Source organism: Anser anser (genome assembly GCF_964211835.1).
Source record: "Anser anser genome assembly, chromosome: 18".
NCBI lineage: Eukaryota > Metazoa > Chordata > Aves > Anseriformes > Anatidae > Anser > Anser anser.
The window spans coordinates 311,818-339,795 of record NC_139739.1 but is presented as its reverse complement, the minus strand read 5'-3'; the positions used below and the strand labels follow the sequence as shown (position 1 = coordinate 339,795).

The window sequence follows — 27,978 nt, the reverse complement described above, 5'->3', positions numbered from 1 at the left end:
CTTAGAAACAATTATGCTTCAATTGTCAATCCACATGCAAGCAGTGTGTGTAGGACTGAAAAGTTGTTAAATCCTTCCCACTCACTGAAAAGCTATACTTCTTTCCTCATGTCAGTAAAACAAGAGAACTAATGACGGGCAAAATTCTATGTTGCAGGAATTCTGGTTTTCCATCTCTCTTTCTTCCTTCTCTTAGTCATTATTATTGCACGATCATATTCTCATAAATTCAAGTCCACATTTTGGTCTGCAAAGACAATTAAGATTTCCATGCTACAACAACCCTTACGATTTTGAGTAATAGTAGACAAATTTAACAAACATCTCAGTTGTCAAAGAGCTGGAGGCTGAAAAAGGGTTCAAAAACATGGTGATATAACTAGCAAAAATGAATAAAGAGGTGATATAAAGTCAAAGTCAGGTTAAATTACAAAGAATTTTGAAAAAAGTTGATTCCTTTAGGCAAATGCAGAATTGTTTTCTTATCTGTAGTTTTGAAGCCTACATGCAAGTCTACTATCCAGTTTTCTGCTGGCTCTAAATCTGAGAACAAACTTCTCATTTCATTAGGAGAGCATTTGACGGCAAGCAAGAATTAAAGTTCAGTCATAAAAGACGTATTATGATACAATGAAATCTGTGCTAAAGCTAGAAACAACTAGTAGTTCAAAATATGTACTCGTGAAGTCTTCGCATTTGCATTGAAGGGATGTATAAAGTAACGATACCACTTTTATTACATGACCAGCTATCCCAAAAGTGAGAATAGGGGAAAAATACAATACTTCACTCACTGAAAAAGAAAATAATTCTGGGTTTATTATTTATTAATGCCTTGTAAAGAACAACTATTAAGTTTCAATTTTTGGCAAGACGCAAAACAGTCAAAAGGAAGAGAATTGATCTGAAAGCATATACAGGTCCAGACAATTAAGCGTGATGTGGAAAACAATTGTGCAGAAGTTACTAATGAAATATGTTTACCATTCCATAGAATAACAGAATGGTTTGGGTTGGAAGGGACCTTAAAGATCACCTAATTCCAACCCCCCTGACATGGGCAGCAGGGATACCTCCCACTAGACCAGGCTGCCCCAAACCCCATCCAGCCTGGCCTTGAACACTTCCAGGGATGGGGCAGCCACAACTTCTCTGGGCAACCTGTTCCAGTGCCTCACCACCCTCTGAGTAAAGAATTTCTTCCTTGTATCTAATCTAAATCTACTCTTTTAGTTTAACTACGAAACCACTGGAACTACTGGAGCGAATTCAGAGGAGGGCTACTAAGATGATTAGAGGACTGGAGCACCTGTCGTACAAGGACAGGCTGAAAGAACTGGGCCTGTTTAGCCTGGAAAAGAGGAGACTGAGGGGAGACCTCATTAACATATATAAATATCTGAGGGGAGGGTGTCAAAAGGATGGAGCCGGTCTCTTTTCAGTTGTGCCCAGTGACAGGACAAGAGGCAAGGGGCACAAACTGAAGAACAGGAAGTTCCGGCTCAATATGAGGGGGCACTTCTTTACTGTGAGGTTGACAGAGCACTGGAACAGGTTGCCCAGAGAGGTTGTGGAGTCTCATTTTCTGGAGATATTCAAAACCCACCTGGAGCCATCCTGCGCAATGTGCTCTAGGTGATCCTGCTCAGCAAGGGGGTTGGACTAGATGATCTTCGAAGGTCCCTTCCAACTCTGCCCATTCTGTAATTCTGTAAAGCCATTACTCCTTGTCCTATCACTACACTCCCTGACAAAGAGTTCCTCCTCAGCTTTCCTCTAGCCCCCTTTAGGTACTGGAAGGCCACTGTAAGATCTACCCAGAGCCTTCTCTTTCTAGGCTAAATAACCCCAACTCTCTCAGCCTCTCTTCAGCGGAGAGGTACACCAGCCTTCTGATCATCTTCATGGCCCTCCTCTAAATTCATGAATTTAGAAGCTTATGTAACAACTCAATATTTAGTCTTTGAAAATCTATTATATAGAATTAATTTGTTGTCTGCTGAACCACAATGCTCATTCAGGAGTTCATAGTAAGCATTTAAGCACTATTTTTTGCACTGCACTGATGAGTCTTTGCCCATACACTATGAGAAGTCTAACATGATAATCCTGCCATTAGTGAGCACGGCATGTATTGCTGCTTTAATCCCTGTTTTGTGTTTGCTTGTTTTTAAATAAGTAAAAGAGTTTGAACGCTATTTGGCTGTACTGAGGTACAGAATCTCATTAAACTAACATATTATGAGCACTGTGTTGATTAATTGTGCAGGTTTCAGAAGTGACAAATGACAGAAAAAATCATCTGACTGACATGCAAATGCATAACCGTATTTTTCTTGGTAGAATTCATATTATGTACCTTCACAGCCAGTAGCATCTGATAAAAATACAACTTGCAGGTAGCTTCTTTCATCTTGATTGGCCTTGACACTCTGTCATACAATTCTCCTCCTTCCATCCTAAAACAGATGTAGGTAACATGTCAATATATTACTTCCAAAAGATTCATGTTAGGAGCAGGATTCTTGTTAGACAAGAAGGAGACCAAAATAATTTCATTTGGCTATTTTGGCTACAAAGAAAGAATATATTTCATTTCTGAAAATGAATGAGCAATGCCCTAAACACAGTAAGTGCATTGCTGACTAAGGCCTAATCTTCTGAGTCTTCACCACCAAGAGTTATAAGATTTTTTGATCTACCTCCTATTATGAGCTCCAAATCAAAGCAGCAGCAATCCACAACAGCAGCATAGTGGGTTACTATCCAAGGCACTAAGTGCTTTCAAAATATAAAAGGATCCTCTCCTGGTTATCCTAGTTTCTGATTTTAAGAGGTTTCAGATAACAGAACGGAATGGAAGGGGACAACAACAATAACAAAACACAAAAAGTCCAGAACTATTTATGCTCTTTTTGGCTATGAAAAACATGTCATGCATTTGCTTTCAAACTAGTTACTTACAATTCCAAAACAATGTAGTAATCCTCTGCTTCAAAGAAGTTTTTGATCTTGATTAAGCAAGGCTAATAAAAAAAAAAAAAAAAAACAAAAAACAGAGAAGTAGAACCACTTGTAAAAACTAACTTTATCAACAGTGTATCATCTCAAATTTCCTATTTTAGTATAATTTCAACCACGCTAGTTAAATTAACACTTATGCAACTGGCTAATGCCTCAGGCTTTGGCAAACAGTTAAATTCAAGTCTGTTGTCTTCTCCCCTATAACTGCACATATAAAAACATTCAATTCTTGTCATGACTACAACTCAGCAAGCATCCTTATTTTTTCCAGTTGTCACTTTCCATAACCCCAATGTTTTCTTTATATGGGATAGTTCATTAATCTATGCAAGCTTTCTCTAACTAAAGGTAAGGAAAATCCTTTTTTGGGGAAAGGCTGTGGGGGGAAATAAAGAGGGGAAAGTGGATAAAAATCCAAAAACTTGCCAGTGGAATCTAATCTATATATTTGGTTATCTAACAATATTTACAAAACCTGAATCAAGGAAAGATTTCTTCTACAGATATGGTTCAGGTTGAAACCTCCTCTGTGAAATTTCTTCCCAAATTTATGTCTGTTATTCAAGTTTTTAAAACCTTGTATCTGTTAAGACTTAGCGTACTTAAAAGAAGGAAAAAAAAGTGTTTATTTACTGCAGTAATTATACGCATCCCTTTGTATATTTCCTAACACATAAAATTAATCTTTAATTACTACACTAGGTCAGTGAAGCACAGAAGCACAGTATGCAGCAAAAAGGAGTAAAAACGTACAGTAATACTCACATGATCTATTTTCTTCAATATTTCAATTTCTGTGTTGATATTAAAAGCTGGGTTCTATTAAAAGAATCAAATATCAAAGAGTAGCACAGCAATATTCTGGGATAAGACACTTCAGAAATGAAAGACAGTACCAGAAAAGCCATCGTTTCATATCCCTTGCAATTTTAATTAATATAACATACAATCTTTTTCAAAAACTGATTAGGTGCCGTCTGTGAATTAACTGAATAGACTGCTGTTCCTATGTGTAGCAAGATATTGCTTTGGGCATGTCATTTCACTGCAGGTTAGAAATCTTCACCTAATTTCCAACCTAAAAATTTTGGCCAGCATATAGCAATACTGTCCTTTTAACAGCTTTCCTCCCTCTAAGATGCTTCCCACGCGGGCTACCCCTAAAACTAAATGCTACTCAAACTTAGCCTTTAGCCAGAAAAAAATAAACAGGTTCTTTTAATCTCTCTCTGTGTGGCTTAGGCTCAACTCATGAAAGCAACCCAGCAGGCTTTTTTACTCTTCTTCCAAACCAGATCAATAGTTTTTGAATACACATTACCAAATCTGTATACATTGCAGATGCAGTCCTATCTCTGTTTTGTACAATGACATTTCTTAACAAATATAACTCATAACACTGTATCTTAATCTTTATAATGTTCCAAAATTGCATTTTGCAATTTTCAATCAGATTAACATCATAAATTCATCTGAGAATAACTCTACCTCTTCCTATGAACCAACACAAATGTAGATGATAGAAATTGTCACTGATCTTGTATTTAATCTTGCACTACTAAACATTATCTAACTCCTACTACTCCAGCATACAGAAGTTTCCGTTCTTCATACATAATACTGCAATCTTCCTTTCTGTCAACGTAGATTGAGTCAGTGCCAAAGAGCTGAATTACCATATTCCCACTATTTGTGGCATCATTTGTACATCTCCAAATGTAGTAGTAAGGAAGACTAACCTCAAGACAAATCCTCTGAACTTCCATCAGTAACTTCTCTTCCATCCTGTAATTCTGCTCCTATTAAAGCCTCATAGCACCCTTTCCTCAGCAAGACACCCTCCCACCTTAGCATTTTTGTCCTTGCAAAAGTATTTTCCAAATTAAGTAGTAGCTTCCTATACTGCACCCTATGAAATTCTTTGTCAGTTTGAACAGATTCTGTATATTGTATCTGTACACTGAAGTCTCTTTTCTCAAAGAAATTCATAAGGCTACTCCAACCTATTTTAACTTATGTAAGTTGTGCAGCTGTGGGTTTATGAAACTTTTTCCGTTCACTTTCAACCTCTAATTGTATTTTTTTCTTAAAAGTTCATCCTATACCCTTACATAAAATTAACATTAGAGTAATAGATTTGAAGTTGCTCAGATCTCTCTCTCATGTTACAGTACAGCCACTTGCCTTGTCCTTAAGTTTCAGGCTTCTGCTATAAGACTAGACACATGAAAAGCCCTTCCCAAAAGGCTTCATGCAATTTTATTGAAGAGTGTTATGATGGAATATGCAACAAAATTAGCAGAGCTTATAAATCTTTGGTCAGACTCCACTAACTATGTAACTTACTGGTATATTTTGGGACATACACCCCACAAGACTCCCCCTCTCCCCCCCCCCCCCAAACACACACACTTTGTAATACCACATTAACAAGCAGTCCTAAAATAACGAAATGTGGTCAAAGAATAAAAACAAGTATTTTCTAGAGTATTGTATATATTCTGTAAGATCAAAAGGCATTTGGAAATGATACACAAAAGACATTAAGTCAGAAAACCCTCTAATTGAAGAGAGCTGGGGAGTCAGAGAGAAAGGTTACCAAGCATTCCAGGCTCACTGCAAGATGGCCAAAAGACAGAAAAATAAATACTTACTGCCTCTCTAATACCACTTGCCATAAACTTCCGTTTATTGATTATCTTTACTGCAACTTTGTTACAAGTGCTCTTCTCAAATGCCAGTTTGACTTCTCCACAGGCACCACTACCATGAAAGCACAGCTATGTTAATACTTACAAATACATTTCAAAATTGGCATAACAAGTATAGACAAATGAAATGAAGGCATTTGCCTAAACAAGGCTACACGCAATTGGAGGCTGCTACTTTCCAACCTTCTGAATATTACAGGTTGTCCAAAACTATCTCAGAAAGTATTCGATAGTTAAGAAGTATATTTAAGGAGTGAGTGATGTCAAGGGCCCTATTCAAAAACACAGAAGTAAATACGTACAGCAACTGATCTGTTTGTACAAAGGGTACCAGTGAATATCAAACAGAAGCTGTGACGGCATTTCCCCTGCACAAATGTAGAACTTAATGAGCGTTCTCTCAGAACAGGACTGTACAAATGTGAAAAACAGGTACTTTTTATTTTTAATAAGCAGCAGTTTTATCACTGAAAGAAATCCTTGTATTTTGCACTCAGATTTGTTTCTGCTTAACTGTTCTCTTCTGAATTCTTCACTGATGGCCAAAACAAAGATTTGTCCACATCTAAAATAGCCTCTCCTTTTTCCTGAAAATAGCTTTCGTCGTTAGCCTGAAGACTCCAACAGTGATGTTGTAGAAGGCTATATTTGGACATAGAGCTCTTTCTCCTACTTCCTATTATTGATAACATGAATATACAAATTAAAAAACTTGCTAACAATCTACAAACTTGGTTCTCTTCTAAAGAAAAACTTGGGTTTCACAATTACTGGCAGGTTGTAAACCCAAGCCAACTAGAGGAACAAAGCCAAAATCCCCATTTAAGCTGTTGTATAGAGCAGGTTTACACAGATGTTATCATACTTGTTTTTATTATTATTTGAAACTTGTTTCATTGTTTACCAGATGAAACAGAGCTATAATCCAGTGAAAGGATTTTGCCTTTATGGTCTAAATTTGAAAGAATAGTGTGCTATAATTGGGGAAGAAATAAAGGAACAGTTTATCACATTTCAGATTTATTGTCACTACTGCTACTTAGCCTTTAATGAAATAACTCCTTCTACTTCTATCGATGACGTTAAAAATAAAACCAAAGGTCATTTTGTAGAATTTTTGAAAGAACTAAATTTTAGAAATGCTGTACATCAAAGCAAACAGTAGATAAAGCAAGAGACATACCAGAATATTTTAAGATAACGCTTTAAAGTAACTACTAAGATGCTCATCATTAACACTCGTTATTCCAGTATTCTTCTGAAAAAACTTCACACTAAAAATCAAAGTTTTCAGATCCCAGTTTCCTCCTTTTAAATGTAAATATACACAAACACTACTGCATGTAAAGAAAATAGGCACATAGTTGTAAGACAGAAAAAAATGTTACTTTGAATTCTTGAGCAATTAATTCAGTAATCACATAATCTACTGCTTTAAAGCATCTTCTATTTCTAAACACACAAGTACAAATACTGCATTCATCAGCATTCTCAGTACTCTGGTCTTAATAAATGCAGTGTGCCATAAAGTGTTTTAGGCTGAACCTATTTCAGAGAGACACCCTTACCTCTGGGGTAAACAAAGTATGTTCTAAGTATCAGCTTTAGACCATTCACATAAAGTGAAGCGATTAAGGAAATATACTGATTCATGGTCTTTCTTAACTTACACACCAGTTGTTAATCAACAAAATACTTTTAACTGCAGCCAGAAAAGCATTTGTCTGTAGGACCAAGTCTCACTGATTCATAGCAGTTAAAACGTTTCCTGCCAAAGAGATTCTCAGTTAGATATTTGTGCTAGATTTTAAGTGGTACAAAGTGGCAAGAACAAAAGAATAGGAAGTTTCATTTTCATTAACACTCCACAACAATAATTAAACCACTTATCACAAGCTATTAATTTGGTCCCAGATATCCTTGTACTGACCCCAGAAATCTCAGTTAAAGTATTTCAATAGTTATCGAATTGATTTGCTGCATGTAACAGTCAAAATATAAAAACATCAGGAATGGTACCTGATGACTCTTATGACCCTGTAAAACACTTTGAATATTTGTAGGATTATAAAAACTAAAACAGCAGCTCAGTTAACATTGGTAATAATTCTAGCACAAGGTACTGAAAACGGTAACAAAATTAGCACTTCATATTGCTGAAAATATGCTTACCTTCCCAAAGTCTTTGACATGATATATTTCTCTCTGAATTCTCTAGGAAACACCAACTGATCATCCACCATAAGATCAGAAAATACAAACACTAGGAAGATGAGTGGAGATCATTTTCCTGTTATTAACTTCAAAATAGCTATAATGAATAACTACACTTCCTGAGCTTTTATAGTCAACAACATAACTAAGCAAATGCTGCCTGCTAGAAGCAAAACAAATATTAAAAGATTAGAAAATTAAAAATATATATTAAAAAAGTTAACTGATGCTATAAATTACACCAGCAATGGGTTAAACAAGGTGCTCTCATTACTGAAAAATGGTATCTTTGGTATAAGCTTCACAACACTGCTTAATCAATTAACACAACATTTAAGGACAAAATAGCCAACCGTGTCAGCTTCAGTGAAGGCTTTTTACTGAGAAAGCAAAAGCAAAGAAACAAGCCCTAAACCCTCCTAATTTTTAAGAGTTTTGTTTTGTTTAAATTATTATTATTACTACTACGCAAAATCTGGTAATTTCCTGTTTTTTCCTCTCTTCCCTTGAATAGTTTATTTCCCCTGTCCCTCCCGCAACACATACAGAGCTACTGAAGGAGTTACAAAAATAGAAAAACAACTATAAAAGTTTATACTCTGGTAAGGTGGTTCCTGATGCAGCTTCTTTTATTTTTTTTTTCTTATTTTTTTGTTAGGATTGAGGTGGATATGGAGAATTTTATGCGAGTTCAGAAACATCAATTCATAGCTATGTTCTCAGCTGTTATTTTAGCTGTACAGTATTCACAAAGAAGCTCAACTTGCAAAGAATATATTCAAATTATTGTAGAAAGGACCTCTTGGTCAACACAGGAGGAATCTACATGTTTTACAGTATATTTTACCCTTATTAGTCTGAATAGACAGTGCAATTTCAGAGTTGTGGGTCAGCGGAAGTCTCTTCCCTTTTCCAATGAGCTCTCTATTAATGAAAGTTCCATTTGCACTGTGATCTTCAATATAGGCAACATAGGAATTTTTTGGACCCATTTCCTATGAGAGAAAAAAAATCAGGTAGGTAGCAAAAGGAAAAAAAGAACTTTAAAGTAATGACATGACAGACTGTAGAAATTTACTATTGTTGGCTCAGAAAATCAGGCTAAGGTTATTTCATAAACCTGGTAATGGAGCATTGCCAAGTGTCTTATTAAAGCAATCCACACTGAAGGAAGGTATGTAAATTTTGATTTCATTAGGAGCCCTGCCAAAGTCAATCCCTGCCAACATGGAGAAAGACAGTTAAACCTTTTTAGCACCTACCCTAAAAATTCGGAAGTGCTTCTTGCTATAGTTTTGGTAGAAGCCAGTCTCAGATAATCCTAGCTTTGAAAAACTATAATCACAGCTTTTGTCTCTTCCAAACCAGTACTCATCATTCACGCAATCTGCAGAGAAAGGGCATGCAAATTGGAGAGAGAACACAGAATTCCAGGAAGTTACTAACTATTGCACTATAGAATCATGTCAAACAGTACTAAGGAGGATAACAAAGACAGGTTTCTTCATGTTTACTTGTCTTAATTCAGACAAAACACTATGTACTGTCAATACCTTACATTTTGCCACAGTGTAATTTTATTCTCTGTATTAATAGTATAGTTTTCCATTCACCTTCATCAATACCTAGAGACTCATATGATGTATATAACAAGAAGTATGAAATGGAAAAACTAAGCAAGTAGCAAAGAACACGAATACCCCAGAATTCCTCTAAAATCTCCTCCAAGTCTATGGAAACTGTGTATCTAGGTACTCAGTGTAAACTTTGGGATGTAGCATGGAACACAGAATTACTGCAGAAGTTGCACGCTTGTACTTAAATTTGGTTGTACGTAATCTGAAGATGACACTGCTCCCTACCAAGCTGCTCATAACTTTTTTTTAAGGTGCTACAAAAAAACCGGGAGATGTATTATAGTAGTTACATACCACAATTGCTGAAACCTTTTCCAAGTGCAAAGAGTCGACCCCAAGGCTGAGGAACAAGCTCTTCAGGTTCCTGATCCTCAGGGATTGATGGAAGCTCCTGAGTGGGAACGGTGTCCAAAGAACTGAGGGTCCCAGAACTTGAGGATGACTGGCTAGCACTCTGTGATGCACTGGAAGAGGAACTGGTACCACTCTGTGACTGTTGGGCACCTTGAGACTGCTGCACTTCATTTCCAGTCTCTCGAGACATGTTGGCTTCAAAGAGAACATTTAAAAAAGCGCTTACTACAGCAAAGTAAAATTGACAAACTTTCACATACAGTCCCATTATCATAGAAATCTATTTCCAGTCTTCAAATAAGACTCTCAACCAAAGTTTGCATGTGTGTTTGCATATGTTTAAATCCCCCCCAAAATGTGCAATGACTTTTTGTTGTAAAAAAAGTATGTGGTGCTCCCTCTACCGGTTCTAAAGCAGTTAAATCTTATTCCCAGATTTTCGCTTAAGGTCTTCAGAACTCCCTTGATTTCACGAATGCTTGGGCAACAGTTTCTGACAAAGCACTCCCCAACAAAGCAGTAACCATTACAGTTCCCCAAACACAGGAAAAAAAATTAAAAAGGAAAAACATTATCTATATAGCAAAAGTAGCTAACATGGAAGGCACTCAGCAGATTTATCCCACAGGCAAGCCTACTTGGTGTCTTGGCTGAGTATTCCTTTAATATAGGTTATAACTTACAAGTTTTCACACCTATCTTTCAAACAGGTTCTATTCAATGATTTTATTCACCGAACAGTCACACCTATACATAATGTATAAAATGTTTATGTACAAAACTCTGTCAGACTCGAAGATACACCGCACACCCCTAGAAGCTGCCGTTAGAGACAGCAATGTCATCTCCCTGCCCTGCTACCCTTGGGATTTAGTGGCGGGCCGCCTTCCTCCCCGCTGAGGAAGCACAACCCGCCAGCCAGCTTGCCTTTAGCCAGCGTTCTCCAACAGCATCCGTTTAATCGCACAAAGGGGCCGTTACACTGCCCGCTAATCTCCCCAAAGATGCTTCCATCATCTGAGGTCACTTGTGCTAACCTGTCGGCCTGCCGTCTCGGTGTATTTATTAGTGTATCTTGGGGCTTATTTGTTCGTTTGCTTTTAAGCCGGTTGCCATCCAGCTTAACACGCAATTCAGCTAGCACACAAACCAGCCCCCTTACCGACGCGCTACTTTGCTCATAAAAACCCAGCACCGTCCCGGCTGCTTTTTGCGTGCACACCCCGGCGTCCGGACGCAGCGGCGAGGCCCAGAGGCCCGAGCACAGCCAGCCCGCTCCCGGCAGCGCGCTGCTGCTGCGCCGAACGCCCCTCGGCGGCTCCACCGCAGGGCGGCCGAGCAGCGGGAAGGAGCGAGCCGGAGCCGCAGCCGGAGCCGCAGCCGGAGCCCGAGCCGCCCAGCAGCGGCCGCCTCGGGGGGCCCGGGACGCTCCGGCGCCAGACGGGGCCCGCGGGACGCGGCCCAGCAGCCGCCGCGCAGCCCCGGGGCGCGGACCCGGCAGCGCCCGCACCTCCCTCGACCCCCGCCCCCGCCGCACCGGGGCAGGGCCGGGCCGGGCGCCACGGAGCCCCCGGGAGCCCAGAGCGGAGGGGTGGGGGGCGGCCTCCGGCCCCAAGGCCGCGCCCCGGCGGCCCCGCGCGAGCGCCGCAGCCCCACCGGCGCGGCCGAGGGCCCCGCACGAACCTCCCGGGAAGGGCGGCGGCGGCCGGGGCCGGACGCGCCCGGCGCCGCGCTCCCGAGTGGCGCGGCCTCCCCGCCGCCTCCCCGCCGCCTGCCCCAGCGCGCGCGCGCCCCGCCAGCAGCTCGCTACGAACTGGGCCAATGGGGGCCCGGCCGGGCGCGCGGGGCCGCCGGGAGCCGTAGTCCGCAGGGATGCAGGCGGCGCTGCGGCAGCACCTCGGCGGGGCGCGGTGGGCGCTCCGCGTTTCCGAGGCGGCCCTGCGGCCTCGCTGCGTCGGGCCGGCCTCTCCCCCGGCCCCGCGGTGTTGGAGCTGCGGCGGCGCCCTCCCCAGCGCCGAGGGACTGCCTCACTTCTGCCCCGGCTGCCGGGCCCTGCAGCCGCCGGGGCCTCGTCCCGACCTCTTCCGCCTCATGGACTGGTGAGTGCCGGCGGGGCGGCCGGGGGCGCGGCCGGCCGCGGGCCTCACGCCGCCTTCTGTCGCCCGCAGTGACCGCTCCTTCCGCCTCGACGTGCAGCGGCTGCAGCGGCGCTTTCGGAGCCTGCAGCGCGCCCTTCACCCTGACCGCTTCGGCCAGAGGCCGCCGGTGAGTGCCCGGCGGGCCGCGCCGCGTCGCCCGCCTCAGCGCCGGCCGCCCTCAGCCCCCGCGCCCGGCCCCCCCTCGGCGCCGCGCCGGGGCCTGGCGGCACGGCTCGCCGGGCGCCGCGGGAAGGGGCCGGGGCCGCCGCTGCCGGGGTGACGAGGCGGCTGCGCGGCAAAACGGAACGCGTGGAGGCCCTCCCAGCCTTGTGCTTGGGGACTTCCAGGTTTAGTTCCCATGGAACTTAGAAGAGGCTTCTGCCAACGGACACGTTGCGGAGGGCGGTGAGAAGGCGCTGCTGAGGTTCTTGTGATCTTCATTACGTGACGTGACGAAGCTTACAGCTCTAGATAGTTCTCTCCCCATTCTTTTTATTTCCGTTAAAAATCAACTTTCTATTTTACGTGCATTTGTTGTTGTGGGAGCATTGTTTCTATGCAGGCAACAAAGGGTAATCTATTTTGCCATTTCTTACTAATTTGTTAACAAGTGTTATTTACCTTCCATTTGCAGGAGGAACAGCACTACTCAGAGCAACACTCTTCCTTGGTTAACAAGGCCTATCAAACCCTCCTGAATCCTCTCAGCCGCGGCCTCTATCTAGTAAGGAGTCCATTACGTGTTTTATCAATGCACCTGTAACTAGTCATAATGGTAATGCAACGAATCAATCTTATAAAATTCCTGTGATACCATCGTTCACGTGCTAATTTGTGTTCCCCTGAAGAAGAAACAGGATTACCATGGATTTAAAAGAAGCTTGTGTAAAAGCTAATCATCCTTCCCGCTATTTTGTTTAACGTATTAGTGATTATTATAACCTCTATTTCCTGCTTCGTGGTTATTTGTTACCTGCTTTGGCCTTTGGCAGTCTTTGTTATATTTTCCTGATTTAGTTAACTGCTGATTTTTAGGAGCACCTATGGAGTTAATTGTAAGACTGCCCCAGCTTTGTGAAGATTTCATGGAATAAGCTTAAAAACCAGAAATTTATCAGATAAGAATCTGAGCAAGCCTTACTAAAAGACTTAATATTCAAGAAAATCTTTCACGCTGAAATAAATGTGAGAATGTGTTTCTAAATTCCCCTTTTCTCCACCAGCTGGAGCTGAATGGAGTAGAACCAGCACAAGAGACAGACTGTGATGCCGATTCAGAGTTTCTCATGGAAATAATGGAAATCAATGAGAAATTAGCAGAGTCTAAAAATGAGGATATCCTTGAAGAAACTGAAACTTTAATTAAAGGTGGGTTGAGATCTGATGGTTTTGTACAGAATGAATTTATAATCCCGTATCTTGTGTAATATGGAAGTGTCTGAAGATTTCTTAACTTATTCAGTTTGTTTATTTTAGTACCACTATCATTAAATTCTATTGTCTTGAACTGACTTGCTGCAAGAGCTTTTATTTTTCCCCAAATAAAAATGTTGTCTTTACCAATTTATGCCACTTAAAATCAAATCTGGCACAGGAAAATCTAAATAACAGTACCTATTCTGATGACAAAATAGGTATATATATTGACTATAAAAAGAAACTTCTCATTCAACCTCCACCAGATCAGGGCAAGTAGATTGCTCGAAAGGAAAGAACCACTCAAAATAAAGTTTATTAAAATACCTGACTGAACACATTAAATAATTTCTTAATTTATTCAGGCACTTTATTACTTTCATCTTCTTCAACTTAGCAAAAATTATATTAAGTGATTATTGTCTTTATACAAGCAACTTTCTTGTTTATATTGTTGATGATAACCAAAACATTGAGTTTCTTGGTATGTTTAATTCTTTGCAATAACAAGAGCATGCCAAAAGTAATAACTAGAATAAAAACTAAGTAGAAAAGAAGCAATTTAATAGTAGGTAGATTTCTGGGAAGCTAGTGAACACATTGAGTGAGGCATTGCTGTCTGTAAACCTGTCTAAATAAAGGAGTATGTTTGAAATGATAATAAAAATAATTGACAGCAATAATATGGGAAGCCCTCTTGTCTCCTAAAAGACTATGATACTAGTAATTGTTTCCCACCACAGTCAGAATGCGTTGGTATTAAATATACTGAGCATGTGACAAAATCTGAATAAAATAATTTGTTTTACAGTGAAACGAGAAGAATTGACCAAAGAGGTGACCACAGCTTTTGAAAGAGGTAGCTATTTTAATCAAGTATTTAGTCGCTATCTATATGTTATAAATGCTTAAGAAACGCCATGTTCGCCTTTTGCAAACATTTTCTGAACTACGGAACAGTAATACTGTATAAACAATTGTTCCTGTTGGATATTTAAAATATATACTTCTAAGCGTGACCTTTCTTTTGATTCAGGAAACTCAGGACCTCACATTTGTATTTGAACTCTTTTTTTCTTTTTTAGTCTCAGTTAATTCGAGTCACGTCAAAATGATCACTTTAAACAAGAGCACGTTCGTTAAGAATTTTTGTTTGTTTGTTTTTCCTAATACTGGGAAGGACAGACTCTTTTCTCATTCAAATTTATGGCCTATTTGACATTTCAAACTTGAATTTGGGGAGATCTTGTTCTGCGGACTTGAAGCTGTCAACAAAATAGTCGATGCTTTTCTTTGCAGTGGAAGTCCAGGCTGCCTAGCAGTGAAGCCGTATAGCAAGACAAGATGCGATGCCCCATTTAGTATTAGGGCCTTCCTGCGCAATGATCAATGTAACTTTATTCCACAACCAATTAATGGGCAGGAGCTTGAATCATTTCAGACAAGATTTTTACACTGGGAAGAAGTCTTCTTATTTCTCTCCTAGGTCTCAGAGTTCTTGTACTGTTGGTTTATGTAGTGTGTGCTGCAATCGTAAAATATCAAATGAAAAGTAGTAGCAGCTAGGCCTGCACATGAAGAATTATAACTTCATAATAGGCCATTCTTTGTACTGTGAGATTTAAGGACTTTATCTATCCTTGTCAGGAGGTGATAAACCATCTTTCCCCTCCAATTACTTGTTCAGTTAAGGAACAATTGTTTCAATATCAGTTTGGAATTGCCCTTGTCTGTATCAGAGTGCTATGAATCTTGCATGTGTCAGTGATGGTAGTTGGTCTAATTATATACATTCCCCCATTCCTGAAACGTCTGTATGGTCTATATACTTAAAATTCCTCAGTGGCTACATCAATACTATAGCCGCTTTACAGAAAAGTCACATTTTCTTTCTCAGTTGTATATTCTTACATGTTTTGTGGAACATCTCAATTAAGGTGTTCCAAAACCTTCGAAGATGGAAATAACAGACACCATGTTTTTAATAGTATAGGGGTTCTCACAGCTTTTGCAGTTCTTAGTTCTGATACAATTGCTGTCAATGAAATCTTGAGATCCATTTTGAAAATGAAAACTCAGTCCTCCCTCTGTAAATTAGTAATTTTTTATTTCATTTCAGATGATCTTCAAGAAGCTAAGAAGCTTCTAGCCAAAATGAAATATTTTGCAAACTTAGAGGATAAACTAAAGAACAAGAAGATGCCTTCCTGATACTGCCTCCTTTACCATTAAGAGTTAACGTTATTTTCAATTAAACATCTGATTTAGTAACCAAAAATCAGAAAAATGGTGTTTGCCTCCTACATTTTTCTTAAAAGTTTTAATTCTGAGAGAAGGAAGACAGAAGAAATTCAGTGCTTACTGTAGCACTTATTTAAGTAAAGATGGAAGCAGGAAATGTTTACAGCCAGAAAAGCTGTAATTGAGTAAGTTAACACTACTGTTCTAGCAGAGTTACAGGTATAGAAATGATTTTCAGAGAGACACACACAAACACAGTATGCAATTAAGACTTCTTTCGATTATTAAAATGTGAAGAGTTTATTTTAAGTTGAGGAAAAGTCCGTCATGAAATAATGAAGATTAAACAGAAAGCTTATTCAGCAGGCCCGTCAAGCTCTTTTCTTAGTCTCATTGTATGTGTTCTATCCAACCATCTTGGAAAAATCTTCAAAGGTGAAAAATATATATATATATTTAAATCATCTGTCCTCTTTTTTACTTTGTGCTTTTTGTGTTGTTGAACTTAATCTGCCAGGAAATGACCTTCAAAAATTAGAAGAGGTTTTACCCTGTTGCACAGCTTAAAATGTTGAATTTTCCCCCTATGTTGGGGGGGGGAGGGGGAGGGGGGGGGACAAAAAAAAACCCACTCAAGTGCCAGAAACTTTTATTATTACCCTTTAAGAAACAAACCTTTGTAATAAACATCATTACTACTTAAGATAATATAAGAAAAATTCACATAGGTGCTGTCCTGCCTTTACTTCTTTGCTATAGAATGCCTGTGTCTTTTTACGCTTACAGCAATAGGACTAGAGGAGGAATCTCCTTAAATCTTTCAAAGAAATTATTTAAATGAAAAACAGCAACTAAATACCTCAAGTTAATAAATTGACTAGAATTCTTCAAATATCGGTTTCACAGAAGTTCATGTTTGGGTTTTAATGCCTCAGAATACTAGGTATGCTTTATTCAGTAAAGCATTAACATATGCTTGATAACTGAATCTGAGGAGGGGTATTAGAAATAAAAGAAGAGCTACTGATTTGTATTGCCTGTCTGACGAAGTCTGCTGGAGGCAGGAGGAGTGGAATTCATTTATCAACCTCCACCAGCATTTCTTACAACATCAAGTTGTAACTAAACATTGACTCTTCGTATATAATGTTTTAATAGCACTTCATCAGTATCTGTTTTTACAGCATTTCAGAAGATTAACTCGCCTTTTAATTAAGCTTCCTCTAAATATACAGGAGGAAGTAATAAACTACTTGTTCATCGCATTGCATCGCTAATTCAGAGGACAGCATTCATAATTCTCATTGAAGTAGTTTTATAACAGCTGTGGAATTACACAGATTTAAAATTCATCATGGAGTTGTCTTCTTTCATAAAGTTCTGTTTCCTTTTCTTTGTTTTTTCCTCCAAAATTAAGCTTGTGAAATTCCTTTTTGATTTCCAGAAAAGACTTGTTTTTTGTCTCAGGAATTACGAGGAAGATGAAAGCAGCAACTAAGGAGCACTCCAGTAAGAACACCAGAAAACAATACTGCTTCAGTCCTTTCTGAAAATAAATCGTATTTATTTGATTGCAACATATTTCAAGTACGACGGGGGGGGGGTTGGAAAACAAAATGCTTTGTTTCCATTATTCCATATATATATATACGTATACATATTCCATATACACTGTTTAAACACGCATGTGTTAATGCATGCACAGAATTAGTGTGAAATAACATTTTTAATAAAATCAAACCATACATGATATGAATCGTGTATAATGTAATGGCAAGTCAGCATTTGCTAAAATAAAAAATTCATGAATTTAGATATTTTAAGTTGGTAACATTTAGCTAATATTTTAGGTTCATAACATTTTTTATGAATGAAAATTTGTAGTGCCGTGTATGAAAAATAAATACCTCTTGTTCAGAAGCAGAGTTCTACCAAGAAGAAAAGATTATCCAGTTGATATAGATACTCTGCTGCATGCTCTTCATGCATGTTTTGCTCTTAAGTGCTAAACCGAAATGTTAGTCTAGAAATAAAAGTCTATATCTTTTTTTCCTAACAATTTTTCTGATCACAGAATTCTCTGTATGTAAGTTTAGTGGGCTCTCAAAGAAGATACAAACCATTAGCCCCAAGTACTATTTCTACTCCAACATAAAACCACAGGGAACTATCAAGAAATGTTTTATTTGAATCTCAGTATCTGCTTAAATTTTTCTGGTTTTGATACCTTCTGTTTTTTGTTTCTTAATCCAAACCTCTCATGCATTTTTTTTTTTAACTTAACAATTTTAGATATTAACAAACAAAAATAAAACAATACCTTTAAGAGAGACTGAATCTAGTTAGGCTCAGATGAGGGTTTGTATTTATCTTATGTTTAGGTGTTATTGTATAAGAAAGAGCAGTTTGATGGAACCTGAGAGAGGAGATAGTGGGAGGTTAGGCAATTAGGAAAATGTGTTATGCAAACTTACCACTATAAAGGGAAAGAGCATTCCGATTGTGAAGAAACTAATCCAACTAATAGTCCCTCCTATCATGTAAGCAGCAGGACGTGAAGACTGTATAAATAATTCAGCTGTCAGGGTATTTGTTATGCCACCTGGGGGGGAATGAGTTTCAGAAACAGAATGGGTTATTGTAAATGTCTGCAGGGTACTTCTGATGCCAGAAAAATTGAGTTGCTTTTCAATATGCCACTAGTTGATCCCATTCTATTATTAAAAATAAAATATAGTATTCTTAACAGCACCTTTCTGAATCTACTGCCCACATAGTAAGCATTCTTCTAAGAATTAGTCCTTTTTCAGCACGACTGCCAAGGAGCAAGAATTCCTTTAAAAAGCATAACATTTTTTTTCCCTTGCTTCCTGTATGACTTGACTGAATTTATGGCCAGAACGAAGACTCCTGTCTCATGTGTAGCTGGCCCTGACAAGAATGCACTGTAAGCCTCAGTTTCAGGCTATATAGACTGAAACTATACCATTTTGATAAGACTGCCTCACTTGCATTCCTTAACCAGAGAGCATCAGCAGCCATACAGTAAAGAGCTACTGCTTGGCTTACACAGCAGAGCTGCAGACATTCCTCCCTCCACCCTCCAAGACACGGTTCAGCACTTTAAAACATTCTTTACTGTGTGATACCTGGTCCCAACCCAAAGCTCAGTATGAAGGCAAATATAGATGTCATGCTCACATAAGGCACCCATGAGTAGAGTTCCTGGAACAGAAAAAAATGAAGTTTTAGTTTAAATTTTGATAATCCAGTTTAAAAATTGAGCTTAACAGTTACATATCTCTTAGCTATTTTATTTCAGCTAAGACCAAGTCATTCATGGTTGCTTAAGGCACTTGTACTGCTTCAGAGAAAGTCAGTATTGTTCATTTCAATTGTGTCTAGTACTTCTGTCGAGATTTATAATTAGTCCTCTAAGACTAAAAATGTACACAAATATAAAAAGTCACTATTATATATTGTTACTAGTTCAACATTTTGTCAGTGTTTACTCTGGTTTTTATAATGATTTGCTAACCCATAGGATCATTACTAAGCTCTTTCATAGCATAAACAGATTTTTCTCATCACATGTATACATAAGTTCAACAACGCAGTAAAGAAATGTTAGGATTACTAAATACATGCATATGAAACTAGGTGTGTTAGATAGTCCAAACCTAAGCTTGAAATGTCATTATTCAAAAGCAAACCCAGAAATTTACAAAAGCTAGAATAAAACGATTAAATCTAGGCCTCTGACTACAACCTGACCTTTTTTTTTTTTTCTTTTGCCTGGCGTAGCAGCTTAATTTACTCCAACCTCGGAAATTACATAGATGCTTCTTCTGTGGCCTGCTTGCCAGTCTGTGCAGCCCTTAACCGTACTGTCCCTCATCAGACCTGAAATGTGACTGCGCAAGATTTTCCTGTTTAAAGGCAGATCCTGAAATTGAGGGGGTAGACAGAGAAAGGACTGTAGCTCTTTAATTCTTCCTTTGTCAGATAAGGATTTATCAGGCAACCAAATACTGAGTGAATTGAGTTGCTTGCTACACCTGCATCACCTTGCTTGGATTACCTAAAGGTAACAATGGGGCCCTTAACATTGCGTGGTAAATACATAGTACAGTATGGTCTGCACAAGACAGATTTCCTCTAAACATTAATTTCAGGAGATTTGTGGGACTACCTTATTTGAGCTGATATAGTATATAGAACAATTAACAATGCATCTCTTTATACCACATCAAAACGTGAGGCAGGAGGTTGTCTTCATATGGTTAATTTAAGGTACTATGAATATCTTGAGTTTACACTGTTTTCGTGAATTTACATTTAATGGATTTAAGCATCTTTTGAATTTCAACATCCTTACAATATTTTTATTTTGCTTTACTAGTAAGTGAAGTGGACTCTGATGCTTAATATCATCACTATCTAGTATTCCATCCTAAAATTACTTTAAAAGATAGAATAAACACTGTTTTGTCACTGCTTTTTTTTTTTCTCTCCTCAGCATTAAACTCAATTTCAATTTTAAAACAAGTACAGGATCAAATCTTATCTGAGAGCTTTCTCTTATTTTACGGAAATACAGCGGGAGAATCAATCAAATCTTTCAATTGTGATTTTTTTACACTGATGCCTAAATCTGTGCAGCTCTCATGTACCAGCTTCTTTTGAGTATCACAGATTTTCACTCACTTATAGTTATATCATGTAATATAAATGAGTCCTTCTTTACACCTGGTAAGTCAGAGAGAATGTTAAAACAATGCTCCAAAGGATCATAAGGAGGTATCCCCCGATGATAAGATATCTTCTTCCCACGTAGTCGATCAGTAAACCCTATGGGTAAGACATAATATTTTATTACTATACCGAGCTCATATTTACCAAAGTTGTTCTTCAAGCATTGTTATTCTTTATGCTAGAAGGTAGAAGAAATTGGTACATACACAGGTGAGGGCTGTGAGACATTCACAAGCTCCAGTGCCAAGTGTCACATATGGGATTTTTTCTGCTGAGATCCCAGCTTGTTCAAAAATGTAAGTTGCATAGAAATAAATCTACAAAAGGAGGAAGAAAAGAAAAAGGAATAAAAGAATTGAGCATTCCCAATAGATAAATTGTCAGTTGGAGACAAGGTCAAGTTCATACTAACATACTCCTGAATATATTTTATATTGTGACTTTTTAATATGATCTAAACAGCAAGAAGAACCTGTTAAATTAGCATCTAGGTAAATATATTGCTATCATAAAAGTAAATATAATTATTCAACTTACTAAATATAATGTTTCATCATTCTTAAGCTACATATCATGGGATAAGCTAATCTACCTTTATTTACTTTTTTCAGAAGAATAAAGATGTAAACACAAAAATTAAGGTCATTCTTCAAAGCAATTTACATACCAAAAACATGGAAATGAAAAAAAAAAACCAAAAAAGAACAGAAATGTGTTTCAATTTAATAAACATGAATAAGACAGGTGTTCCTTCTCATCCCATTTCTCTGAGATTCTCTACGTGGGATCCTCATTTTAAGAAAAGGCTGAAAAATAAATGGAAGTTAAATAATTACTTAAGTTGTTTTTAAGTATGAAATCTTACAGCATTTATCCCACTGAGCTGCTGGCCCATAGCCATGACAATCACAGTAATGAGCTGCCATCTCACACCACGATCAGTGAATAGTTGCCAGGGCTTCCTGGGTTTCTCCCCATCTAAGGCAAAACATTCCTGCTGTATGTCCTCCATCTCCCTTTGATACTGCAAAGAGCCATGAAATCGCTTCAAAGCTAAAAAAATAAAAAAATACATAAAAAATAAATTTAAAAAAAAAGCCAAAAGGTAGTAGGCAATGTAACTGTGCTGTGTTGATAAGAAGAAGAAAAGGAGGAAAATCTGGAACCCAGTATACTCATTGTACCCTTTTGAAGATGCAGAGAAATTATCTACGCTGTAAGTTACCTTTGGCACAGCTCAGCTCATCACCTCTGTCAATAAGGAGATATCTGGGACTTTCAGGAAACCATGGCAGGAATAAAAGTTGGGCAAACGCTGGAAAAGAGCTGCTGGATAGCAAAAGAGGCCAATACATTTCTCCACCTAATAATTCCCTGGAAGAGGTGTGGAAAAAGAAGGAAAAAAAGGTAATTAGCTGTTCAGAAGACTACTGAAAGCAAGATGTTTGTTCCCTGTAACCAGTTACCTATGTCTTGTGAACCTCAACAGAAGGAGGTTCAGAAAGTATTTTCCACCCACTCTGAAATCAGGTTTCACTTGGGAATAAATAAGCAACACTGCTTTACTACTGCTTATTGCTGTGTTGGTTCCAAGCATTAGTTTCAGATTTCTTGTGGCAGCGTTTTCTAGTGATACAGCAAAGTAAGAACTTAAGGACTTCACTTTAACGTCAGAACCAACACTTCCATCTGCTTTTGAAAAATCATACAATAATTTGCCATAGAAGGGAACACAGAAGGTCATCTGATCCCACTTCCTATTCAAAGTTGATCGAATGAGAAAGTGTATTTACATAGAAAGGAATCATTAAAATTGATACAGTTAAAATCTGCAGGATGACGTGTTGTCGGCAATATGAACTTGTTAAAATAGAAAGTTTACTGCATTTTAAATATTGACCTTAGGTTATGCAGTCTAAAGTTTATATTCTACTTTATTCAAACCTAAAGTATCCAGCAAAATCAGTTAATTTAGAAGGTGGCAATAAAGACAAAAGGGCAAAAGACAAAGGGACAAGAACAAAAGGACAAAGTTTAAGGGTTTTGGTAGAGGGACAGAGAGGAGAGAAAAAATAAGAATGCAGATAATATAAGAATGTAGCTGTTACTCAGCGTACTAGCTCTTAGGGCAGGGGGAAGTTACTAGCAGACTTCATGAAAGAGGCTTTTCATCTTGAGGTTATGTAGTCTGTATTCCTGGAATTTTTCAAGAACCAACTGGATAAAGTCCCTAGCAACCTCATCTGATCTCACAAGGGACAAAAATAGCAGTTGTGCTACAATACAAAAATTAAGAGGCCCTCAACTTGTTCTCAAGGACTTGTTCTCAAGTCCTGTTCTACGAATTATTTTATACTTCCTTGTCACCAGCAAGAAACTGCAGAAATATGAACTTGGCATAAATGTGCTTGTTTAACTGGTGCTGTTCTGTTTCGACTCACCTACACAGAGAATTATTCCCTGAGGAGATAAAAGCAGTTATCTTCCTACAGGTGGATGTTCTGTATGAAGTCATTCACTAATGCTACGATGAGTGTTTTGCAGGGAGCTGCAGGGAATTGCAGTTATTTAAATGTGAGTAATGCACAGTAGAAAAAAAAAATTCTAACCTCAAACCAATTATTTGTCCTGTCAGAATCCCCCCAGTCAGAAAGATGGAACTACCCATGGCCATGCCACCTCTAAGATGTTTTGGGGCAACCTCCCCAATATACAGAGGTTGCACACAGATCCCAATACCTGCAAGTAAATGGAGAAACATTTTCCTATTAAGAGATTGTACCTTTGTTGTTTTTTTCCACAAAGCATATGCTATGCAGTACATACCCTGGATTTCTGTGCTCAAGAACATTTTGTTCCTTTACAATAGTCTGTTTATTGAATAATACTGAGAAGTCATTAATGAAACACTTTCTTATTCTAGCTTATTACAACCACACCAAAGATGGTTCTCCATGCCTTTACAAACCCGTCGTATCACAGTAGGTCAGTATTACAGGACTAGAGTCTTTTTAGTCTCTAGAGTTTGCTTTGAAAAGAGTAACTGAACCAAAACGTGCAGAAAATTGGACTTATTTTTATTTCTCTATGAATTTACCTGCCTTCAGATTCCATATTAAACAACAGAACATTTTTATCATCATATCTACAAAGCAGTGTACAAAGATGTATCATAATACTTAAAGAATCACCAGTAACAATAAGTTATTATTCACTGTAGTTTATTGAAAGTAGGAATAGGAAATCATTTACCCGAATTTATCCCAATCAAAAATCTTCCAACAATCAGTAACTCAAACAAACCAGTAGGAAAACTGATCCCCATTAAAACGGCAGCCAGTATTGCAATAATATTATTCATCAAAAGAGCTCCTTTCCTGAAGAGGAAAAAACAATACAGAAATTAGCAATAACAGGTTTTTAAAAATATTTTACCTTTTGGCAATAGGGAAAAAATGGGCTTTGTAATGATGAAACATGCTATTCACTGGAAATCTGATACAACTATTTACTCATAATTAAAAATGAAGTCTAAACATAAGAATAAGCTATATCCTTATTAAGTTTATAAACATAATTTTCCTTATGAGGAAAGGCTGAGAGACCTGTGCCTGTTCAGCCTTAAGAAGAGAAGACTGAGAGGGAATCTTATTAATGTTTACAAGTATCTTAAGTGTAGGAGACAGTGGGATTTGGCCAACCTCTTTTCAGTGGGGACAGGACAAGGGGCAATGGCCACAAAATGGAGCCCAGGAAGTTCTGCACCAACATGCGAAAGAACTTCTTCACGGTGAGGGTGACGGAGCGCTGGGACAGGCTGCCCAGGGCGGTTGTGGAGTCTCCTTCTCCGGAGATATTCAAGGCCCGTCCGGACGCCTCCCTGGGCAGCCTGCTCTGGCAGGGGGGTTGGACCCGATGATCTCGGGAGGTCCCTTCCAACCCCTGCAATTCTGTGATTCTGTGATAACACAAGACAGAAATGCCTGACAAGGTAGGAGTGTGGTTTTGTCCATTCATGCTGCATCTATATGGAATGTTTATGAAACGTTACAGAGTTCACAGCATGTCCTTACTATCAAACGTGTGCATGTGGGACCTGTGTTTTCATACAGTATTTCCATACTCTTGCTGAGATTTCAATAAATGTAATGGAAAGACTGGACTGGAAAGCTTTAATTCTGGCTCATCTTTTAAGTCACGTTGGAACAAAATGTAAAACTCTGCTAGAAAGCTCTTTGAAGTGAAAAATATTTATAGTCACCTAATGTACATTGTTTCCCACTCCCACTTCCAATTGATTTCCTTTACATCCCAGTGAAAAGGTAGGAAAAGAAAACATGCTCTGTGTCTGCCTGCCTATATAACTCACCTGCCTAGCCGAATTGCCATGCTGCCTCCAATAAGGGCTCCACACAGACCTCCAAGTGAAAATATAGAAGCAATGACAGACCAAAGAAAAGTCAACAAATCTGGACTTAATTCCATGCGATAACGACTAATCCAGGTTTCATTTAAGAACCTGTGAATATGCTGTAGCAGAAAGGAATGATGATGTAAGTATAGCATTCTATGTATGCCCTTCTGCAACTCTAATTTTCTTCTTCCTTTCTTACAGTATTCACGTGTCAAAACTTTTAAACAGTCATTGTACATGTTTGGTATCCTAAAATTTGCCTTTAGAAACTCTTGAACTGACACATATCTGTACTCAGAGGCTCCTGTTCTTAGTCAGCAAACAAAGACTTCGCAGATGAACAAACTTCCTTCCCGGACTCTCCCTCTATTTCTGGCATATTACATATTTCACAACAAGTGGGTGAAAATACCTGTGATGGATACTCAGACACTACAGATGCAACATTTTTGCCTCTCTAAGGTGGCCTTTCTCAGTAAGCTACTTTGTGATGGACTGCTGTAACTACCCTGAGTATTCTGGCCTACATTAGTCACAGGTGTAACCAGAAAATGTTACTTATTTATCTTATTTATTCTGTTCATCCTTCTAAAGCAGATTTTAACAGAGCTATTTATATGGGATTTTTGGCACTTTTGTCTGACACAGAATACCTCGGATAAGAGGTATTCACAAATTCACACGAAACCCTTCTGGAAATCAGCAGGAATCTTTCATACTGCTTTGGATCCCAGTGCCAACAGAGTCAAAGGGTATTTGTCCTCTTAGTCCAGTTAGACAGGATACCTCTATTACTGCAAAACAGACAATATTTTACCTGGGTGGGTGCATTGATAATGGAAACATTATATCCATACTGAAAGGTCCCTCCAATTCCCACAGCGCAAACAGCCAGAAATAAGGTCCAGCTGGGAAACTAGAGAACAAGAGAGAATGTCGGGTATGAAAAGAGATAGGCCCTTGAGCTCACATGCATATAATACCCAGGACAAAAATCGGTGATGTAACCACATATTTTTTCAGGCAGTGAAAGTATTTGGTTAGAAAATGACATAAGCTCTCAAATATCTGTAGTAGGAAAAACATTTCACGCTGACTTTGGCCATGATCACTAGCATTCTTCAGAGTCACAACAAGTTTTCAGACTAACTGTAGGATACACAACCGCTTCATAACTGTAACAGTTATGAACTGCGTGAATGCTTTTTGCACACATCATGCTGCTCATGGTGTCTGGTTTTTACGAAAGAATTTTAGGACTGTGTGTTTGGTGTAAAAGACACAATAACTCCATATGAGAATTAAACTCACAACTTCTGTGTCTTGAAAAAAAACAAGAAATAACATCATCCTGATCGAGAGCTACAAAAACACAGTAGCACTGACATAGTTTTAACAGCAACACAGGGATTTAATTCCTAACTCTGCCATTGACTCATTGGACCTGAACAAGCCACTTCACTTCCCTGCACCTCAGGTTCCTGATCTGCTAAACAGCTGGTTAAAACTTTTTGTGAACAACTTCAAGCTCTACTCAGATGAATAATTAAAAATTATTTATATTTTACAATTACAAGAAAGTATTCCTACTATATCATTGTATTGTAAGCATTAAAACAGTGAGAAGACAGCACTGGGGGGGAGAGAGAGACACAAGCCCAGAATCATTAACATACATCATATGGTTTTTTGACACCTCCATTTTTCTTCCTGTCCAAAACAGTCTGCTCATTAGCCATCACAGGTTGTGTCACACTGGAGTTTGAGCCCAGATTTCTTAGAGCATGGATAACAGCCTTATCACTTCCACCTCATTTTAGAAATATGCCACAAACAAAAAACAGTTTAACATTCAGTATAAGAACATAAGAATCAGAAAACATGCTTTTACAGCTTCCATTTTATGACACGGATTGCAGTCTAAGGACAATACAAAACTTTACAAACCTAATTATGACCTAAAAATAAATGTGAAAATAAGGAAACGTCACAATCATGAATCACTGTTAAAGCTAAAAACTTTCTGCAGGATCCATCCTCAGAGGCCACGAACGTTCTGCTTACCTTGCTGCGCATGCTAGACCCTCTCAGTAGGGGCTGGTACTCCATTCTTACCATGGGCTGAATTAGATTTCCTTTGCAAACTTTTAGTAAACTACGCTACAGGAACAAAAGGTGCCAAAGAGATGAAGCTGTTGTTTTATGAAAACAAAGAATTTTGGGTCCACCTCTAGCCAATGGGATTCTTCTCAACAGGTCACGACTTTCTTAGGATGGAAACGTCCAGCGTCCATTAAGTGTTACGAAGCCACGACAGCAGTTAAGTAGCTCACAACAGCAAGTTTCCCCAGTAAGACATTTCATACCATTTTCTTCATTTACATCGGAGCAGAAAACATACCCTTCAGTCACCAGTTAGCTACAGACCTCAGCTACTAAGGAAAACGACAGGCAGTTACCTTGTGCCTCCGCGTCATACCTCCTGCTGCTCACAGCTAGAGCCCCAGCTTCTTCCCCGAAACCACAGACCACGGAGCTGGCGAAAAGCCGCCGGCTGAGCCCCTCATCTGACTGGGATTTGGCTGCTGCCGGGGAGGCCCGCCCGGCCCGGCGGTTCCGGCTGCAGTCCGCGAACAAAAGCGGCTCTGTCTCCACGTCCCCTCGAGAGGCCGGGGCTGTACCGCTGCCGGGCACGGAGGGCGCCTCCCGCACGCCCCCATCCCAGCAGCGGCGGACGCGGGCGGCCGCCGCGCTGCCCCACGGCACAACGGCACAGCGCCGCCCCGCACCTCACGCCCCGCGGCCGCCGCCCAGGACTACGGCTCCCATAGTGCCGCGCGGCCGCCGCCCAGGACTACGGCTCCCATAGTGCCGCGCGGCCGCCGCCCAGGACTACGGCTCCCATAGTGCCGCGCTGGCCTTCCCCGAGCGGGGCGAAAGGCCTGGAAAGGGCTCGGGCTGTGGCGGTGCCGTCCGACCCCGAGAGCGGCGCGGCCCGGCCCGGCCCGGCCCGGCGGTGAGCACGGCGCGGCGCGGGCGGACGAGCTCGGGCTCTTCCCTGCTGCTGCGGTGCG

General features: G+C 39.5%; 3 protein-coding genes across 25 annotated transcripts in view; 1 reads left to right on the top strand and 2 right to left on the bottom strand.

Annotated features, from left to right (window-relative positions):
- Window positions 1-11,970, bottom strand: part of CHEK2 (checkpoint kinase 2) — a 22,497-nt gene extending 10,527 nt beyond the window's left edge. For 2 of the 16 annotated variants that reach the window (XR_014573787.1, XM_083804608.1), the window contains exons 1-9: window positions 11,624-11,756; window positions 9,881-10,135; window positions 9,212-9,336; window positions 8,797-8,944; window positions 7,908-7,998; window positions 5,679-5,787; window positions 3,790-3,843; window positions 2,965-3,026; window positions 2,360-2,459 (exon numbers count right to left, since the gene is read on the bottom strand). Coding sequence is in view for 1 of the 16 variants with exons in the window: in XM_083804608.1 (XP_083660734.1) it covers window positions 2,360-2,459; window positions 2,965-3,026; window positions 3,790-3,843; window positions 5,679-5,787; window positions 7,908-7,998; window positions 8,797-8,944; window positions 9,212-9,336; window positions 9,881-10,130 (939 nt within the window). In the remaining 15 variants the exon portion in view is untranslated. The other 14 variants (XR_014573783.1, XR_014573785.1, XR_014573788.1 and 11 more) reach the window with 14 other exon arrangements.
- On the top strand, window positions 11,772-17,487 carry HSCB (HscB mitochondrial iron-sulfur cluster cochaperone). Of its 3 annotated transcripts, none has more exons than XM_083804621.1 (6): window positions 11,772-12,039; window positions 12,109-12,205; window positions 12,713-12,802; window positions 13,302-13,446; window positions 14,306-14,353; window positions 14,794-17,487. In XM_083804621.1, exons 1-6 carry the CDS (start codon window positions 11,813-11,815, stop codon window positions 14,811-14,813), a joined length of 627 nt encoding a protein of 208 aa, XP_083660747.1. In that variant the 5' UTR covers window positions 11,772-11,812; the 3' UTR covers window positions 14,814-17,487. The 3 variants fall into 3 exon arrangements, with proteins under 3 accessions (XP_083660747.1, XP_083660746.1, XP_083660745.1); XM_083804620.1 differs by having other exon boundaries at window positions 11,773-12,039; window positions 17,180-17,487; XM_083804619.1 differs by having other exon boundaries at window positions 11,774-12,039; window positions 15,614-17,487.
- LOC310883766 (solute carrier family 2, facilitated glucose transporter member 11-like) lies at window positions 16,368-27,978 on the bottom strand. Of its 6 annotated transcripts, XM_083804609.1 has the most exons (13): window positions 27,364-27,978; window positions 26,581-26,714; window positions 25,722-25,820; window positions 24,860-25,020; window positions 23,743-23,867; window positions 23,100-23,229; window positions 21,716-21,864; window positions 21,356-21,543; window positions 20,697-20,807; window positions 20,485-20,586; window positions 18,885-18,960; window positions 18,210-18,337; window positions 16,368-17,281 (listed from the first exon to the last, which is right to left on the bottom strand). In XM_083804609.1, the coding sequence occupies exons 2-13, from the start codon at window positions 26,641-26,643 to the stop codon at window positions 17,078-17,080; spliced, it is 1,536 nt and encodes a 511-aa protein (XP_083660735.1). In that variant the 5' UTR covers window positions 26,644-26,714; window positions 27,364-27,978; the 3' UTR covers window positions 16,368-17,077. The 6 variants fall into 6 exon arrangements, with proteins under 6 accessions (XP_083660735.1, XP_083660736.1, XP_083660737.1 ...); XM_083804610.1 differs by lacking the exon at window positions 26,581-26,714 and having other exon boundaries at window positions 26,969-27,978; XM_083804611.1 differs by lacking the exon at window positions 26,581-26,714.